This window comes from Strongylocentrotus purpuratus, unplaced genomic scaffold (assembly GCF_000002235.5).
Source record: "Strongylocentrotus purpuratus isolate Spur 01 unplaced genomic scaffold, Spur_5.0 spur5_scaffold_6, whole genome shotgun sequence".
NCBI lineage: Eukaryota > Metazoa > Echinodermata > Echinoidea > Camarodonta > Strongylocentrotidae > Strongylocentrotus > Strongylocentrotus purpuratus.
Genome location: NW_022145612.1, coordinates 61,893,766 through 61,913,656, shown reverse-complemented (window position 1 = coordinate 61,913,656; position 19,891 = coordinate 61,893,766). Strand labels below are relative to the sequence as shown.

General features: G+C 35.4%; 1 protein-coding gene across 4 annotated transcripts in view; it reads left to right on the top strand.

The window, feature by feature from the left end:
- The first annotated feature begins 4,387 nt into the window (after positions 1-4,387).
- Positions 4,388-19,891, top strand: part of LOC580782 (striatin-interacting protein 1 homolog) — a 31,913-nt gene continuing 16,409 nt past the window's right edge. For 2 of the 4 annotated variants that reach the window (XM_030972887.1, XM_030972888.1), the window contains exons 1-9: positions 4,390-4,566; positions 7,620-7,689; positions 8,002-8,076; positions 8,578-8,709; positions 9,519-9,639; positions 10,316-10,384; positions 11,019-11,125; positions 14,701-14,828; positions 16,076-16,258. In XM_030972887.1, coding sequence (XP_030828747.1) covers positions 4,471-4,566; positions 7,620-7,689; positions 8,002-8,076; positions 8,578-8,709; positions 9,519-9,639; positions 10,316-10,384; positions 11,019-11,125; positions 14,701-14,828; positions 16,076-16,258 — 981 coding nt within the window. In that variant the 5' untranslated portion in view covers positions 4,390-4,470. Of the gene's footprint in view, positions 4,567-7,619; positions 7,690-8,001; positions 8,077-8,577; positions 8,710-9,518; positions 9,640-10,315; positions 10,385-11,018; positions 11,126-14,700; positions 14,829-16,075; positions 16,259-19,891 lie in introns of all 4 variants that reach the window. The other 2 variants (XM_030972889.1, XM_030972890.1) reach the window with 2 other exon arrangements.

The window sequence follows — 19,891 nt, the reverse complement described above, 5'->3', positions numbered from 1 at the left end:
AATATTGAATGTATTTTGGCCGCCGGTTTTTTTGTCTATTTCGAAATAAAAAGGGGGCGGCACATGGCCCCGAATATTTGTCTTTTTTAAAAGTATTGTTTACCACACTCTCCTGAATATTTTTTAAATTATGCGCAATATGCAATCCGTATATGCTATTTATAAATGTTACGTTATGGTTCTGTTTATTATCCACATACTTTGTTTTTTTAATTCAAGACCATTTTTAAGAGATGAATGTGTTAGCAAAGAAAATATACTAAGCTGGAAGAACTTTTGAATATACTTTGACTTTTATTCTATGATATGTTTGTAATGTTTCACTCACTAATTATTGAGTATAATTAATGTAAATATGTATTGAAATTAATTATGGAAATAAAAACCTCGCTTGAGGAAGAGAAAAAACACTAATTGATCATAGTAATAATCATCTTCATTATCATAAGGAGGAGAAGAAGAACAGGAACAAGATGAAGAAGAACAACTCCCAGCAGGGGGGTAATAAGCAAAAACTTTTATTGGGGGTACAAACACTTTTTTTTTTGTGCCTGACTATAATGTTGGATTTTTTTATTTTTAGCAAACGCATATAATTAGAAACCCTCTTAGAAATAAACCACATTTGAATTTCATTGGGAGGGGGGGGGCAACCGCCAGTTCGCCAGTGAGAACAAGAAAAGGAGAAGAAAAATAATACAACAAGAACAAGAAGACCAAGAACAACAAGAGTCAATGAAACGATTAAACTGCTAAACGCACTGTAATTTTTCTTGCTGTCAAACTGCAACCAGGTCGAAGGGAGAGACTCATAGGCCCGAATTCAAAAAGGACGTTACTTTGTCGACAAACCTTGGTTTTCGTACGTCATATGACGCGTGTTTACGCGTTTTTTACAAACCTGGTTTGTAAAAACGCGTCGAAACGCGTCATAATGACGCACAAGGCGAAAACCAAGGTTTGTCGACAAACCTCCTTTGTGAATTCGGGCCCTTACAATATATGTGTAATACAAGGTAGGAAAGATAACTACAAATTTTCTTCTTAGGTATGCACCAGATTGCACGATTTCAAGTGGAAAATCCCAAAAGGTCCCTACCGTGGGAGGGGGGACACCCCCTCCCGCACCCTCCCCCCTCCCTCGGTCGCTTCGCTCCCTCGCAGTGATGGTACCTCCTATAAAATTCAAATTACCTCCTTCAACGCTGTCACTGATGATTTTTTTTTCTTTTTCAAAAGCTCATGAAAACAAGTGCGTCTTCAACAAAACTTTGAAGGCAGCACCAAACGAGGCTTTCTTTAATGTTTAGTGGTAAGTAATTCCTAAGCTTTGGATCAGCGTAACCTGCATAAAAGCGCAATCTCCAATGGTAACTTTTGTTATGAGTGAGGTAGCTTTACAAGCAGCTTTCTCTTATCAGTAAGTATGTGAAAATAGATGTGACATAAAATATGATAATAAGGACAACTAATTTAGGGCTTGACCATTCAATACTTTGTAAATGAGCAAAAGTGTCTTGAATGCAGTTTTATGCCTTATTGGCAACCAGTGTCATTAATCAATATAGGTCCGGTATGGAAAAAATGTGAGGAATTAGACACAAGTCTTGCACATGCATTCTGAGCATGCTGCATCTGGATTTTTTTAATTATAATCAAGCCTAACTGCCGGTAAATGCATGGGCAAGGTTTTTAATGTTTGTCCGGTCTAAGTATATGCGAATATGACGGAGATTACTTATTGAATGCAGGGCCCCGTCTTACAAAGAGTTGATATCAATCGTAAGTTATTTGCGATTGATATCAATCGTAACTATGTACATAAGAGATAGGAGACTGCAAACTTGCGATTGATTGGAGGACTTACGATTGATTTGGATCGATCGTAACTCTTTGTAAGACGGGGCCCAGGATTGTGTTGGATATGGGCTTCGTAATGTTTAAACGAGAATCAAGCCATTCACCCAGATTTCTCACAGAGCTTGACGGTTTTTCTTCTGAGTCTCCAAAATTATGATTAATATCTAGTTTTGCTACTTGTCTGGATGTTCCAACTGTGAGAAACATTAGCATAATAATGTTGGAACATCCAAGAACGGTTATTATGCATGATTTTAAATTTAGATCATCTTGATTTTTTTTAAAGGGCTGTAACTGTAAGAAAATACTGTGAGTCTTCGGCATAACAATGACAAGAAAAATTTGGGAAACGCCTTTGCAGAATATTGATCGGATTACTTGTATAGATTGTAAAAAAAAGAAGGGCTCCTAGACGTGTTAATTTTTTAGCAATAATGTTGAGTAGCTTATGCAAAGATATTAAATTAGGAACTTGTTTAAATCGAAAGAGCTCCCTCTATGTAGACAGCGTAAAATATTCTAAAAAAGAATGAAATGCCGATAATACCAAACAACAACAACAACAGTGTAAGGTAGTGTGGACAATAATACACTTTTCGGTCCGCCCCGTTCTTTGAGTGGGTCCTACTTGTCACTCATTTGAAAATACACCTTTTCTTTTTAAAACTTATGCTTATCTTACACCATGTTTTAATTTTTTTTTGTAGCTAGTAGAATTATATATTGTATCTTTTTTCGTTTTCCCTCTTCCTTCTCCTTTCTTCCCTTTTTGTTTCCTTTCTTTCTATTTTGCGATATGCGCTATACAAAAAAAAAAAAAAAATTATTATCATAAATATTGCTATTATTATCATTATTATTATTAGTAGTAGTAGTATTACTATTATTATTATTATTATTATTATTATTATCATCATCATCATCATTAATATCTTCATCAACAGTTTGGAAAGATTATAAGCTTAAAAGGTTGTTCTTTGTCGTTTCCATAGCGATGTGGGTTGCACATTAAGTTTGAAGATGCCCAATTTTAGAGGAGGAGTATTGTGTTTGGTTAAAAGGGGTATTACATTTTTTGAAAAAGGTAGTGAGAGCACTAAATCATCCCCCCGGAAATGTGAAAATTGCGCCAACCGATATTTCGCTCTGTGGGTGGGGGGGGGGGGGGGGGTCAGGAACATTTTTGTTTTCTTCTTTTTTTTTGCTCAATACACACCCGCCTCTCCCCTCAAGAAAAAAAAAAACATTGAGGGGGAGTTAACCCCCAACCCCCCCCCCCCCCCCTGCGTCCCATCTACAGCGGTGTCGGCCCCGTCTATCGAGGTCTTATGCATGAGATAACTCTCCCCTTTTAAAAATAGTGTTTTAGATAAGGACTTCCATTAGCAGACCCTTTTTACAGTTTAAATATCAATTCAGAGTTTGGATATGACAGGTGCTCTATGAGACCAACTAATTAATAACAATCATAATAATATTATCATTGTTATTGTCATCATCATTATTGTCAAGAAAAGTGGGTGTTGCCTCAATCGATCAGAGAGAGACAGAAGAAATGGCTTGGACACAATGCGACATGATGAAAATTGGAAAAAGTGCACCCCAAAATGTATAGCAAATACTGACTAAAGACTGCAGCACATCTAATCTTTAAGCAGCACAAAACGTACGACAATTCGGTACATGGTTCTGAAAATCAGACCATTACTTTAGTGATTGCAATCACTAAAGTCGATTTGACAACAGTTACTGAGGTAAATATCGGGTCGGCACGATTTTCAAAAATTGGGGAGGAAAATGCAATTTACAAATTTCTGGGGGGGGGGGGCAGAAAAGAAAAAGAATTATTGCTCACTACCCCCCCCCCCCACCCCTCCTCCACCACTACCCCAACCCCCCCCCCACAATAATAATGAAAATAATAATAAAATTAATGATGATGATAATGTTAATAATGGGGCTGATGATAATTATGATGATGACCGGAGTGTTGGCTCAGTCAGTAGAGCGTCCGCCTCACAACCGGGAGGTCGTGGGTTCGAACCCCGGCCGCGTCATAACAACAGACGTTAAGATGGGAGTTGTTGCTACCTTGTATTGCGTTCAACAATAAGGGATAGAGCAACGTCGATCTGGCGCTGCTCAGTGGCTGCCGTTTCGGTTAAAATTTGGAGTGGACTATTAGGCTATTATTGTTATTGTTATTGTTATGATGATGATGATTATGATCAAAGATCAACACAACACAACAGGCAAATTTGATATAGGCCTAATATGTAGGCCTAACGTACAGCATATTGCATAATTTTCCTATTGTTTTTTCTCGGGTGAAAAGTAACTAGGAGAAAGGTAATGCTCTCCTTGATTCTTTTGTCTAGTCCCGTTGCCTCTCTTTTTTTTCCCCGGTTCCCTCCCCTCCCCTTCCCTGCCATGGCCAATCTCGATCCCTTAATTGTCTTACGAGAAAAATAGCCTAAAACTGACTCAGCCGTAAAGACAGGGTAGGCTGGGCTCTGAAGAGGCCCTGAATCGTCATACGATTAACAAACACAAAACACGAAACAGAACTGAGACTCAGAAGCAGGAATGGTGGAAAAGCCGACCTGAGCTATGGAAGTTCCGATGACAAGCGGTCTAGCCGCCAAAAGGGGTGGTGGTTTGCCAAAACTACGAGAACTTCTTCGTCGACAAAGACGGGATTCAGACGTAAGTTGTGTATGATCTTGGCATTCTCGTGAAATAAGTCGTTGTTATTCACTTTGTATTTCTACTTCTTTCTAGCGGTTTATTGCGTGTATGCCTATGCAGCTGCATAGGTTTACACGCAAAAGTGTAAGTAGTATGTACACAGCACGGCACTGCACTCGATGACCATTGTCTTATTTCACGAGAAGAAGGCCATGATATTTAAAATTTTCTACTATTTATGATATATCAACCTACAGTTTACAGCTTTAAATTTAACCTTGATACAGTAGGGTGTCTGAACGTGCACTCCGTTTTGCAATTTGTGTGCTAAAAAAGTAAAATAAAACCCTTCCCATAGAAATTGCATGCTAGCAGTCTACGTACGTGCATTGCGCAATCATGCAAAATTGGTCAATGTTTTTATCAACAAATCGAGATTCAAACCTTTATTGCTTGTGATCCTGAAAGTGATACTCAATAAATGAGGTGTCGTATGAAAGAGCAGGTTTTTCTACATATTTCCAAAGGGGCGTCATCTCGGAATTCTAAAAATATCAAATATCAAAACAGCGATTTAAAAATGGTTTCCATCGTAGCTCCGACATTTGCCACTTTTGAAAAATGACACCCGAGTGATAAGTAGTCCCAGTCTTATGGAATATATCTATGTGCTTTTTTTTCGCTAGCCCCAAGAGATCATCATCACACGTGATTACAGTTTGAAATACCCTTCCCCCAACTTTTCGGATCAGCTAAGTAGGCTGTAGGAAGGCGTGCCTCCACCCAGCCCAAACCCATGCTGACGGCTGTAGAATCTACATATGCATATTATGCATGTCATGCTCTGTAGCTCAGTAGCACGAAACAATTTTCCTGCGTGCTACTTGTGTTGCAATTGTACCAAATGGTCGTACGTTTTATGCTGCTCAAAGGTTCAATCAGTTTAATTTTGGCCATTACAAGAAGTGGGTTATTGATGTAAACAAATGCTCATGTACCCTTTACAGCTCATTTTATGTACCGGTATGTATAATACCAAATAAAGAAAAAAAGCCAGTCAGTCTCTCAATAGTGTCCGACAGTGAAGTCTAGCAAGTAAACAGGTTTCCTTGCATAATTTGAATATTAGAACACTGCTAACGTTTAAATTTCACAGATAGGACATATCGTAAATCTCTGTGTATATGGCACACTTTTTTGGAAATTGCTGCAGTACAGTGAGAGAAAACAAAATTCAAATTTTGCACTCTTTGTTTCTGAATTATTTTTATTTCTTACTCAAATGAATGAATTCCATATTGTTTGTACTGTTTTTTAAAAAAAAGGTGAGTTGCCATTGCAATAATATTTTGAATATTCCATGTCTTGGAGGTTGTTTTCAGTGCCATAGTAGCGGGTTTTTCAAATGCATTTACTCAATCACTAGTTCACTACGCAGGGCGTGCTAATTGGCATCTTTTCATTCAGTACATATTCGTGAGCTGCTGGTGTGTGCATACAGAATGAGTGATGCATGAAGTTGTTCCAATCTTTGATTTTGATCCTTAGAATTGCTCATTTTGTGTGATTTGGTAAGAGGTTGAAGTTTCTTTGCCAATGCACAAAAATCATGTCCATGAGGTATCTGCAATGGATATTGGCAAGAAAAGGATTCCTTTCTTTGGCACCTTAAGGGCAATACAAAATCTATTTTTGTTAGGCCTCATCCAGATCTATGCAAAAGCCTTCTAGCAGTTGCAAGTTTTGTTGTAGATACCATGGAAGATAAGTTCAAACAAAAGACACAAAGATTTTTAGAAAACCAGATAACTCATGATATCATATTCTGGTGCATATTAATAAGTAATTTAGAAGTATGCACCTTAAATAAGATTTATGCGCTGTGCATGCGCTGGGTAAGGATATTGTTAAATAGAGGAGATAGCTAGCTAGTGACAGAAAAGTTAAAAAAAATATCAATATTTTTGTAATGGTTATGATCAGTTGAGGATATAACATTATAACAGATATAAAAGTTTTCATAATACTGCCCCCGGTCTTCAGGGAGATCCAGCCAGGTCCTGACATAAATTAATTCAGATTTAAAACTGAAATATTTTGCATATTTAGGCTAAATTCTTAAGATACAAAAATTTCCAAGAATACCATTTTGCATCAACTTCAATTTAAATTATTTCTGTAGAAAACTATTCTGCAATTTGCTTTTGTAGCCATATCAGGATGTAAAATTCCTGATAAAAAAGTTGGAAGAATTGTATACTTTCTGGCATGACAACTGAAGACAACACTCGGCCTTGTCACAAAAGCATGAAGCAAAATCACCCTGTAAATCATGCTCAGCTTAAGGGACTTGGTAACATTGTTCAGATGAGAGAAAATGGTGCTGAAGTAGTGACTTCAATGCTAGATGTACAATTAAAGATAATCTGAAAGTTTGAGTGAAAACAGACCTTTACTAATTTTCAAAATGGGGGAAAACTGATCTGATCGATTCCTTAATTCTCCTAACTATGATATTACACTTTAATTCCATTTTAGGTGAATGTAAATCGTCACAAAGCAATGTACATGTATTGGCGCGCCTCAGGGGTCATATCAGGATGAAACATCCCCTTGAACCTATAGAAACATCGATACCTCTCAAAGCAGTCAATATCCTGCATCAAAAATGTATTGGTTTTTGATTGGTTGAGAGCCTTCACATGAACATAAATATTTCAACCAATTTAAGGTTGCTCTGAAAAAGTACTATTTAGTAGTTGAAGAATTTTTTTTATTTACACTGTTTATTGATTTAATTTTTTGTAATAAATATTTGTTATTATAATATCTTTTTATTTTTAATTTTAAAATTTTAATATACTTACTCACCTCTTGCCCATAGTTTTAACCAGAACCTCTCAAGACAGTTAATATTTGTTTATGCTATGCCTTTATGGTGGCTCCATTTATCAAATTATGTTAATATCATTCTGAAAAAAATGTCAGTACTAAATGAAATGAAGAAAGGAAAGAAGGAAGACACATATTGGAGACACAGTCACATTCTTCTTTAAATAAATTTATTTCAGGGCCAAAATGATACACCGGACTTGGATTTTGAATATGATGATGCTCACAAATATAGCCATGAAATCGCAGGTAAGTTATTTTTTATTCATTAACCCTCTTTAGATATATATAAATTATATTTATTTATTTATTTTTTATTTTTTTAATTTACTGATCTATTGTACACCTTTCTTCATGAAATACATTTTTATATCTTCTAGATTATTTATTTTTTAATTTTTTAAACATAAAAAAGGCAAGTCACTTATTTAAATTTTCAATCCCCAATGTCATGGAAATTACATTGTAGTTCATATCAGTTTTCTTGTCTATTCTTGCGTGATACTATGATTGAAGTGGATTATGTACCCTCTTTGTTCGAAACAAACTTGTCTCTTTCAGAGTTATATAGTTACACTGAAGAACCAGAATTTTCTTTGGGTCAGAAGTGTTTTGAAGAGGATTTCCATTCCTATGGTAAGTTAGTGAATCATTATTTTTTTCCCATAATTCCAATGATGATTATATTAGAGCTATGATCATGTCAGCCAAATCTATTTGAATGATTTGAAAAAAACGTATTTAAAAATTGTTATGCATTAATGCTACAAGTTATTGGTTTGTAATCCAAATTTGTTTACTGCTGAATGACATGCATGATATGTGCAATCCAGTTTTATACATGCTATAGGCAGGCTAGAGGCAAATGGGTGTAGGTAAACCTTGTGTTATAAATCCAGTACATTTTGTTCTACTTAACATCAGAAATCAAATTGATACTGTTATTTATCCAAAAAAATAAAGATACATGTTTTTTATTGAACTTTTTGAGTGTAACATGTTATAGTCTCTGAGCCATGCATATTTATGTTGCTTTTATACTCCACACCTGTATAGCTGCATTGAAACATTTGATGACAGTGTTCATCTATACTGTCATTATTGTTTTTTTCGATTGATTGTTTTACATGAATATAGTTGATGAGAAATGGAGTCAGCTTGATGAGACGCGACAGGTGATGCACATCTTACATCTACAGAATAGCTTAGAATGCGCCAAGAGGGAACAGAGAATGAAAACAGCTAGAGCTGTTCTTTACCTTGCCCAAGGTAGGATACTATGCTATCAGAATTACAAAAACAAGGAGAAGGAGTAGGAGGGGGAGGGGAAGGAGGGGAGGAGGGGAGGAGGGGAGGAGGGGAGGAGGGGAGGAGGGGAGAAGGGGAGGAGGGGAGGAGGAGAGGAGGAGAGGAGGAGGAGGAGGAGGAGGAGGAGGAGGAGGAGGAGGAGGAGGAGAGGGGGAGAAGGAGAGGAGAGGAGAGGAGAGGAGAGGAGAGGCGAGGGGAGGTGAGGAGAGGAGAGGGAGGAGGGGAGGAGGAGGGGGATGTTAATATAACAATAAAATAATAATGTTTAACATTGAAAGGATAAATGGAACCAGAAAATAGCATTAAATGCTAATCGTGTCTGGTATCACAAACACACACAAGTATCATAACAATGAATGAGAATATATTGAATAATTATGAATAACTATTCAATACACAATAGCTACAAGCTATTCTACATCTAGCCTAAAATATGTTTTGAAAGTTATTACAAATCTTTGGTATTTTACACTAAATAAAAAGATAAAGAATTAAAGTTAAAAAAAAGGCAAGAACCATATTTCAAAGTTCCAAACAATTATTCTATTAACATGTTTGATAGTTCTACGAGAGCAAGACACTGATACTTTATTTTACTCATTGCTTGCAAGTATTGAGCCTGTCTAAAAAAAAAGATTAAAACAGTGGCTGAGAAAAATCAGTATGTTTTTTAAATATCCAATTTCCGTCAAGTGGGAAGTTCCACCCATATAAACTATACATGTGGTACACACTTTGAATAAAAGAATCACTTGTGTTTATGTCAAAAGGTGTATTCAGTGAATGTTCGTCGGAGGAGGACCAGGCTAAATGGTGTCGTCACAACTGTTTTCTGCTCTACAGATGTGGTATCTTTACCACATTTGTAGAGTTATTGTGCATGGAGGCAGAGTAAGTGGATCTTTACAAATTTAAGCCTCATTCACTGGTGATAAATAAGAAATCTTGCAGTATTAAGAAAAGCATTTTACATGTACCTGTAAGTTAATGACAAGTTGAGCTGAAAAAAGTTAACATGCAAAACCATGCTAAGCAGCAAACAAATAGATGGGAGCGGTAAACAATGTAGCTGTGGTAAATAGAAAAGAGCTTTGGTAAAAAACACTAAAATACCTAATTATAATATCAGTGTGAGAAAATAACAGTTATACGATGCCAGATCCTAAAAGAGCTCCCATCGACAGTATTTTTAACACTGATGCTAAATGTACTCACTTTAAGGAAAGCTTGCCCAAAGAAATAACTTAAAGAGAAGGTTGCGTTTATGGGAGAGGTGAAAAATAATTTGTGAGCATTAGCATTGTAATTATGCAAGTGTGAAATATTATACAAATAATACACAGCAGTGAGGGCATAGTAAGAATTACCCACATGAGGTACCCTTGGAAGCAGAATAATGTTCAGTTTCTCAGCAAGACATGGGCATTGCCATTTTCTTGATAATGTAACGTACTATGCAAAATCAACTAAATGTATGTGGATTGGTAGATTGGTATATTTACTGTAATTTCTATCCATCTAGAATCCCAATGAGTTAATTCTCTTTCCATTTCCTGTATTTTCTAAGGAACTCCGTTGCAGCTTCAACTGCTCTTCGTAAGCCTGCTGTATCAATAGTTGACAGTACAGATCTCAGGTAATATTAGCATCCCAGGAGTACGGATTATCAGATTTTATTTTCCATTACTTTGTGAATTTTGATAGGATGTAAATGATTTGAAGTTATCTCTCACTTGTTACTTTTATGAAACACATCACACATACTAATTGAATAATTTGTCCAATTTTTAATAAAGATTGCCTGAAAAAGCGTTCACCCCCTCTCCTCTACACCTTGGCAAGGCTTGCTGTAAAGATATGCACACTTGAAAGTGAGGGACGAAAGATCCACACTTTTTCATGGATTGCACAAATTTGTACAGATTTACAAAAGTCCCCTTGTTTTCAGGTATACATTCACAACTATGTTAATGAGACACCATTGTTGTTACAATACCGTTTTAGAATATTTTTGTTGAGCTAATGCCACCAATTGAGTATCGTGGCATAGTGATTAGTTCACAGGACTATCAGTCATGAGGTTGGGTGGTCAAATCTCAGTCTGGCACTAACATCCTTTGGCAATATATTGATCTATATATTTGAATGTGTTCCTCAATGCTTTACTGGTATGTTGTAGAAGCATCACTGCATGACAGATCAAACATGTAAGAGCAGTATATAGAAAGCCAGTATAAGGTGTAAAGCTTTGTTTGAATCTTTGCTGACAGGGTGGTACTGAGTGTTCTGTACATCATGGTTGAAACGCTTCGTACAGAGCGCCCTGAGGATACAGATGAAATGAAGACACAGTTACACAATTTCAAAGTAGAAATAGGTGAGTGCCTGCCTGACTTTGTATATTCTTTTGTTCTGTCCTGTTATAATAATAATAATAATAATAATCTTTTAAAGTCCACTCCAAATTTATTAAGTTAAACCAAAAATGGAAATTCTTTTTGCCCAATTGATTGTGAGCCCGACAGCCACTGAGCAGTGCCAGATCAATGTTGCTTTCCATCAAAAAATAGGTGAACACAGTTCTGGTTATATAATCAAAGCTGTTTACATAATGATATTTTCCCTGGCATCCCAGAATGCAGACGAGAAAACACTTGACATTTGCCTTTTCCACTTACCACTTAGCACTTAACACTTAACACTTACATGGCTTCATCCATTAGGATAGGTCATTAAAAAGAAAGTTATTTTGAGTGAATTTTGATTATTTCATGAGAAACAAATAACAAGGTAATATGCATCATGTTACCATGGAAATTTCATCTATATGTAAATCAATAAAGCCAAAATGATCTCCCTGTATCCTAGTTTCTTGTTGATTAACAAAAAGTTGTTTATCACAAATGTTGCTATGGCAGCATCTTATAGAACTGGTGATGAGGGCTTGACTATAAGATTTTCTCCATGTTGTAATCAATGATGTTTACTGCTCTTGTCAACACAACTGATTGTATGGGAAGCTATTATGCACTGCTTCAAGAATGTCTATGGTTGCCAAACTACCGATTTTTAAAAAGACACTGCCTCACAAAAATCGCAGACGAATGAAAATGCCCTTACCCAAAATTGATCTTAGTGTCATTTTACTCAGAGATATTTTTTCTGTTTTATGCCATTCTGTTAACAAAATAATCTTGAGATTATTACATGAGAATGATAAAGAACAGATAAAACACTACAGTTGGAGATGACACAGCCCGGTAGGATACATGGATAGGAAAACCAGATAAACGCTAAAATCATTGTTCGTATTACAATTGCAGACCCATTTAAGTAGAACATACATGTATGCCCATTTTTAGCCTCATCATTGACAGTTTTTCAATTTTCCTTTTTATCCTCAATTAATCTTGCCATTATGAAAAGAAGCACATGAACACAATCTTCTTATTCACTTTTTAAGCTTATGTTTCCTTCAGGTCATGTTTGGGTCATGTTTGCGTCAGATTCTAACGTTTTCAACTATGCGCGCTGTTTCACCCAAATCTGGCACAAATGGATTTTGACATGCCATTTTTAAAACAATGTTGCTTTGTGAAGTAATTGTGGATTAATGTCATCAGTGTATCATTTGAAAGCATTTTGTTTCTACTTTCTGAAAAGCAAGGAATCATACTTATACAGCTCATTTTTTGTTCACAATATCCAGGCTTTTTTTCTTGGATTCTCTATATTGTGTAATTTTAAATACTTGTTTGTTTTCTTCCTTATGATAGATAAGTATGATTATTTACCATATTTTCAAAATTGGTTTTTGCATTATTTTTGTCTTATAAATTTCAATAATTGTTAATATTGGACTTAAAGACTCATACTGTAACTGTGTAAAATAAGCGCACTAAGAGAATAATGATATCAGTACATGGAATAGATGCACTGTTGAAACACAACTTTGTTCATTCTTTTTTTCAGATTATTTTAGGTTTAAAGGCATTCCTATATCAAATTAAAAAGTTAGATAACCCTCATTGTATGTTCTGCTCCCAAGAACAGGAAACGTTACTTTATTTATTACGTCAATGCCCTAAAACTATTCCTTTGTGACAAATATTGTTTTGAATTCTTCTTTTCCTCATTCAATTTGTTGTTTGAAGTGAACAGAAATCTTGAATTTGATTCATGCATACATTTAATATTGCTCTGTTTACAGTTCTGTACTTATGTGGATTTCAAGGATTAGCTTCGGAGTTTAAATGTTCTTAGCTTTAGTGAAAGGACTCAGATAATTGAATACGTCATACATGTACATGTTGCTCAAAAACGGGGCAAATGTGGAAATAATCTGAGGAAGCGGTCTCTGTTTTATTTAAATATGGTTAATCCTCTACCTTATTTTATTTTTACAAAACATAGCCATAGACACACTTGTGTATTAAGTGATTTTAAATACTATGATAGCAACTTGAAATTAAAACTAATTAATTCTGTACGCGTCAGATGTTTTCACTGGTTAATCAAGCCTTGATTTGAATTGTTCATTATTTAACTTGTTGTTGGATGTTTTATTTGTATGCTATTTTGGTTGCAATAAAAATAAAAAGAACCCCACCATAATTTGGGCTTTAAATTTACATTAGAGACTCATTTTTGTCTCGCCTGCGTAGCAAAAAGCGAGACAAAGATGCCGCTTTTCCGGTGACGGCGGCGGCAGCGGCGGCGGCGTTAACATCAAAAACTTAACCTAAGGTTAAGTTTTTGAATTTTTGATATAATTTTTAAAGTATAAGTTCTTAGTCAATGAAACTTTGACTATAGGGTAATCAAGTATCCCCAATCATGTGAGTAGAATTTCAGATCACAAAGTCAAGGTCAAAGGTCATTTCATGTTAACAGACTTGGACTATGTTGTAGCGTCATCATCGAAAATTTAACCTAAGGTTAAGTTTTTGAATTTTTGATATAATTTTTAAAGTATAATTTCTTAGTCAATGAAACTTGGACTATAGGGTTATCAAGTCTCCCCAATAATGTGAGTAGAATTTCAGGTCACTAAGTTAAGATCAAAGGTCATTTAAGGTCAACAAACTTAGACTTTTTTGTGGCATCAACATCAAGATTTTCAAAATGCTTCTTCTTCATTATTTTTCAACAGATTTTGATTCTGATTGTTTCATATGATAGGGCTAGGAGGGGGATTTAAAGTTTCTACACAGAATCGTGAAATTCATTATCTATGCTAATTTATGCAAATTTATTCGAAATCACAAAAAAGGCTTCTTCTCCTTCATTTCTCGACCGATTTTGATTTGGTTTGCTTTATATCGTAGAGCTAACTTTGGTACACTAAATTTGTACACAGAATTTTAAAATTGTTCTCCATTAATTAATTATAGTAATTTATGCAAATGTATTCCAAAAATACCAAAATTGCTTCTTTTCCCTCATTTCTTGACCGATTTTGATTTGGTTTGCCTTATCTGGTAGAGCTAAATTTGTAACACTAAACTTCTACACAGAATTTTTTTTTTCTCCATTCATTATTTATGGTACTTTATGCAAATGAAATGAAACTATGTCCCTTCCAGGGCATCAAATTTTTATTTTTTGACCAGTTCAAAAGTGTACCACATAAAATCTACGATATTTGTTGTTGCGAGATGCGGATAAGCGCTACATCATTGACGTTCTGGTTTATCATATTGAATTGCGTTATGCAGGCGAGACCGCCGAGAGCGTTTCCCTTGTTTAATAGGAAGGCAGAAAGGGGGAATCGTTTGTTTTAATTTATCACATGCTTTTACTCTCTGTCCATGTGTGTAAGCACTTATCATTCCTATTTGACATATACCCTTCATTTTATGAAGACTACACTAGAGAAGTTACATGTACATGTACATGTGTATATATACAAATAAAATGTAATAAATGTTCTAATTTGTGGAAACTGTTCAGGTCAAGCTGTAAAGGACGATGATTCCCTTTCTATCATCCTCTTCAATATGGTGACTAAGTTCTGCAGCGGCCATGCTCCACATTTCCCAATAAAGAAGATTCTCCTTCTTCTCTGGAAAGCTATTCTGGTAAGTCTCTAGTGCTGTTTTCTGGTTAGCTCAACTTTGCACGAATATTAAAAAACAAGAATTATAGTGTCAAAATAATGATCTGAACTTGTAGTTGTAGTGTAAATAGTGTTATATTTCATCATTCAATGACTTAAAGATAAACTCCAGTATTGGTAAAAAAAATATAAAAAAATTCTCACAGAATCAAACGAAACTTACACTGAATGTTCAAGATTACAAATAAATGACATGTGCCAAACAATTTTGAAAGAAAATGTATACTGGCTGAGTAATGAGCATAGAAAGACAAGGAAATCAAGGTAGTACTAGCCCCGACACCATGAGTGTTGTCCCATATATAGCTTTCTATGTGAGTGCTTCTTACTTTACCAAGACTCGGTCAAATTTATTATGATTTTAATGACTCCAGAACCTTGCAGTGCACACCAATACTTACATGCTACATGATCAACTGTTTCTGATCCTTTCCACACCTTTTCTTTCACAATGCAATCGCATTACCAGTACTAAAGTTTATCTTTAATTACCTGTAAAACAACATGAGAGTTAACCAAAGGAGTAACACCCCCCCCCCCCCTCCCCCTGCAGAAGATACCTAATTATACAAGCTAAAGATTGTCGGGGGAAGGGGAGATTGAGGGGATATGTGTCACTTGTACACCACTTGATATTTTGCTCACCTTACAATTGTAAATGTTGTAATGTAAACTAATATGTAATCTGTATTCACATTATCAGATATCAATACATTGCTTATTATTCCCTCGCCGACGAAGTTGGAGGGGATATACTGTAGTAACACAAAACACAGCCTTACTTCGATTTCGGAGTACATGTATGTTCGTCAAATGTCATAGTTCATTAAATATGAAAAACCGATTAACTATACAAAAAAATTGGTTCTGTTCGATAACTTTAATAATGTTTGACAGATTTTAATGAAATTTAAAACGAAGGTACATGGTATCAAAATACAGCCGAAGTTCGAATTTGGAGTATGCAGGTTAAAGGTTAGGTCATTAAATATGCAAAAATGTGGTTTTCATTCAATAACGTGAGTAATGTTGTGGAGCATGTCAATGGTCACAGCTCATTAAATATGCAAAAATTGCTAATATACAGGTAGGCCATTTGTAGTTTTTGTACATGACGAGGGGATGCTACGCTTTGCGTTGACTTGTTTATAAGTGGGTTGTGATCCTCTTTTGACATGTTTGCTGATATAAAGGATTTCTTTTCTACAGTTTTCCTTGGGTAGTCTGTCGGACTACTCACAGATGAAACAGACAGCAAGAAAAGCAGCAGGTCTAGCTCCCGTTAGAGAAGATACAATGACTGTTGCTAAGACGATGAGGGCGTCCTCTCCTCCGATGGGAGCAGCTGAAGTCTTTGACCCCCAGCGCAGGTCATCTAGACAAACTAGAAGGGTATTGTTACACATCAAATCTATGTTTTTCCACACATAAAAGAACAAACAAAGATATTACAATGTTCTATCACATTTTTAAAAGTGATATGTAATTTTTTAAATGGCCCTAACATGTGGAGCAATATGTGCAGTGCTTTGTAACTGCGAAAAAATGGCGCTTTGTCAAATACCTTTTGGATTGGATTGGGATTTACTCAGTAGTTACATTTCAGTAGATACATGTATATTCTAAAGGATCTCATGTGATACATACACTGTACATGCATGCTTTATTTCTCTTGATAAATTAGAACCTTGTCCCCCCCCCCTCCCCTTTTTCTCTTCTCTCTCTCCCTCTCACTATCTCTCTCTCTCTCTCTCTCTCTCTCTCTTTCTCTCTCACACACTCTCTCTTTCAGTTTAGTTTGATTCTTGATTGTTAAATTGTTGTCGCATCTGATTATTCCCATTGTTATGTAATTGGATTTTCCTATTTAATTTAGAAACTGTCCTTGTTTATAGTGTTTATATTGTCGTTGTTCTTTCCCCATTATTGCTATGGTCACATGTTTTGAGTTACCTCACACTCTTTTATCTTGTTTAATGAAGGTATCTTTAGAAAAGTTTAATATGAAGGAATATAGAGACACTTCAAATGTGTGATAAAATACATAAAATAGAACAGGAGTGAAAATTGCCTCTTATATACATTCTAATATTAATGTGTAGAAAAGTAGAATCTCAGGCCTTAAATTGGAAACGGCCTGTCATTAAAATCTGAGAAAGATGCTTTTGAAAGTTTGAAAAAAATCAAATAAAGAATACAAATTTCACTAGTGATATAAGAAATTTTCATTTGCAACGTGGTTACATAAGTGTTATGTCATATAGGAAGAATTCCTCCATTTGTTCATTATTTTCTTAACACACACAAAAATCAAGAAGTACTTCAATAATTTCTTTTGGACAAATGCTTGTAAGGTTTTGAAAATATCAGAACTCTGACTTCTTCATGTAAGAACCAATAGAAATGGGAATTTCTGATATTGATTTACATGAAAAATAGACTATGTTATCTTGTCCCTTGTGTAAGTCACATGGACTGTATAATAGTTGACAAACATATGCTGCCAAGATCAGAGGAAAGTGGCTCCAAAAAGCCCAATTCAGGAAGGATTAAGATGGATGAAAATGGGTGGTTTTCACAATATTAGTATCTTTCAAATATTGATACTATACATTTACTTGTTCTTTGATAAATTTTCTCAAACTTTGACTGACATGTTTCTTAGATATTCATGTTTCCACTTAGGTTGATCTTTCTCAAAGTGTTCATTCCCCTTTGATATAATCCTAAAACACATTAGAAGAGCTTAGCAATGTTTGGTTGATTTTAGAGAATAGACAGTAGTTGACTTGGAATCACTATTGGCAGCTGTTTTCACTTTTAGAGCAGTCACCACTTTTTATAGAACCTTCAAATATGTTTACTGGGTCATTCTCGGTGCTCAAGGGGTACATGAACATGACCAGTCCATTTTTACTGATTAATATAACAATAAAAATGAATTGTTCTTAAAAATCTACCCCCTGAAGGTATGTGGAAAAAGTATATTGGATATTTGTGTTGCATTGTTTCCTATCAGCGCTGAAGGCTTATTAGCGTAAATTAGTGATATAGGATTAGCAACGCCGCTATCATTCGCTATCCAATACCGTTTTTACATGAACTTCAGGATAGGGTTTTGGCAACGATCTGCATTTATTGTTATTACCAGTCAGATGGGCCTGGCCCCTTATTGCATGAATGCTCATCATCTTACAATGTTTATGCAGTAACTAAATGTAGATTTTCATTGCACGGCAAAGGTTGAGAGGAAGACTGTAGAAAAGATGAAAGCAGAGTGTCGCTGCAAAGTCACTCCTTGTTTCTCTTGCCTTCAAATCTATCTTTGACATGTTCTTGTTGGGAAAAAAACTATGTGTGGTTTATTTTGATGGGTTTATTTTATTTATTGCCTAACCTGTTGTTTTTGTTCTATTTCCTTACCCCATAGGTTTAGTAATACTGACTTGCATGGTCATTTGGGTTGAACAATTAACACTTATCAAATTGAAGCACATCCTACACTATGCAATTTTGTTGATTTAGATTTTAACACTAGTTCAATCTTAATCTTCCTCTTTTTTTTTAAAGCTGTAGTTAATGTCTTAACAAGACCTTAACTAGCAACATTCAAATTATATCACAATAATGTAGCTTGAATAATATAAAGTTGTTTTCAGCGATTTTGAAAAGCTTTATTATTTATGAGATATTTAGAAGAAAAGAAAACAGAGATCTGATGTTCTACTAATCAATGAGGCAATTGAGTAAGGACACATTTTGTTCTCAAGATATGAATGATAATGCCATTTTCCCTTTCCACCTCACTTTCCTAAATGGTGTCCTCTGTTTTCTCCAACAAATGGGGAAAAAACCACCCACACACACCTTTGTTTCTTGTGGAAATCAACTAATTGCCCTGACCTTTCACCCTTGACCTGACCTGATTCTGCTGTTGCTGCTGGTTGCCCATCATCACCCGTGACCCACCCTTGACATCATTTGCTTCTCGTGTACGTGGAGTGTTGAGTAGTTACTACAGTTATGTATTGTTTCTGTATACATTCATTTAATTGTTTCCAAATTTGACAAGTTGCATCCTCGTGTCAGCAATAACTTTGTGTCCAATTCACTTGTTTGTTTGGCTTCCTCCCCACTTTTCTTTTAATGTAAATTTGTTGCATGCTTTGGGTTTGTAATGAATCCCTTGTTTTGGCATTAATATCAAATGTAAAGTAATATGTTCATGTTTGAATTGGTCATTGTGACATTGATTTGATTTGAATGAATGCAGCAGAAGATTATTCCCTTTTATCCTCATTCAATAGCTTTACATCCCTGTAAAACGATGGGGTTTAATGTAATATTAGATATCTCTAAACCATGGTGGCAGTGGGGGGGTGGGGGGGGTGGGGGGGGGGGGGGGGGGGGGCAGTGGAACACGAATTGGGCTTATTTTTCATGTAAGCTTACATGTAGTTTGAAATAATCCTCAATTTTTTGTTTTCATTGTCTGGTGGGATTATCACAGTCTAATAGCAAGAAAGCAAATTTTTCAAAATATAAATGTATGCATTCATTTGTGGATGGTACACAATGCCTATGTTACAGTAATCCAATTCTGAACAAAACCAAGCAACTTTACCTTTTTCTTTTCTTTGTTATTTTATTGAGTGGAACTCAAGCCAGATTGGTTGCAGTTTTATGTCATTGGTATTGGATTAAAAAAAAAAAACATTAACAAATTCTTGGTCACATGATTGAAACAGAGAACACTCATGCATGTGTTAATGTAGAATGCACTTAAAAGCTTAACTCTGTTTATTAAAATTGCATGTATTGCGCATGAACTTGACTTATTTTAAAATCATGGGGCATTCATTTTCTACAGCCTTATTTGATCTAGGTATATGGATTAAAACCATTTTCAGCTGCAGCTATACAGATACAGAATATAGAGGGAGGGTATTCATATATGTGTATACAGTATTCAAGGAATTCCTTCCTACCGGTACCTATACATTTTAATCATTATAAAATGGGTAT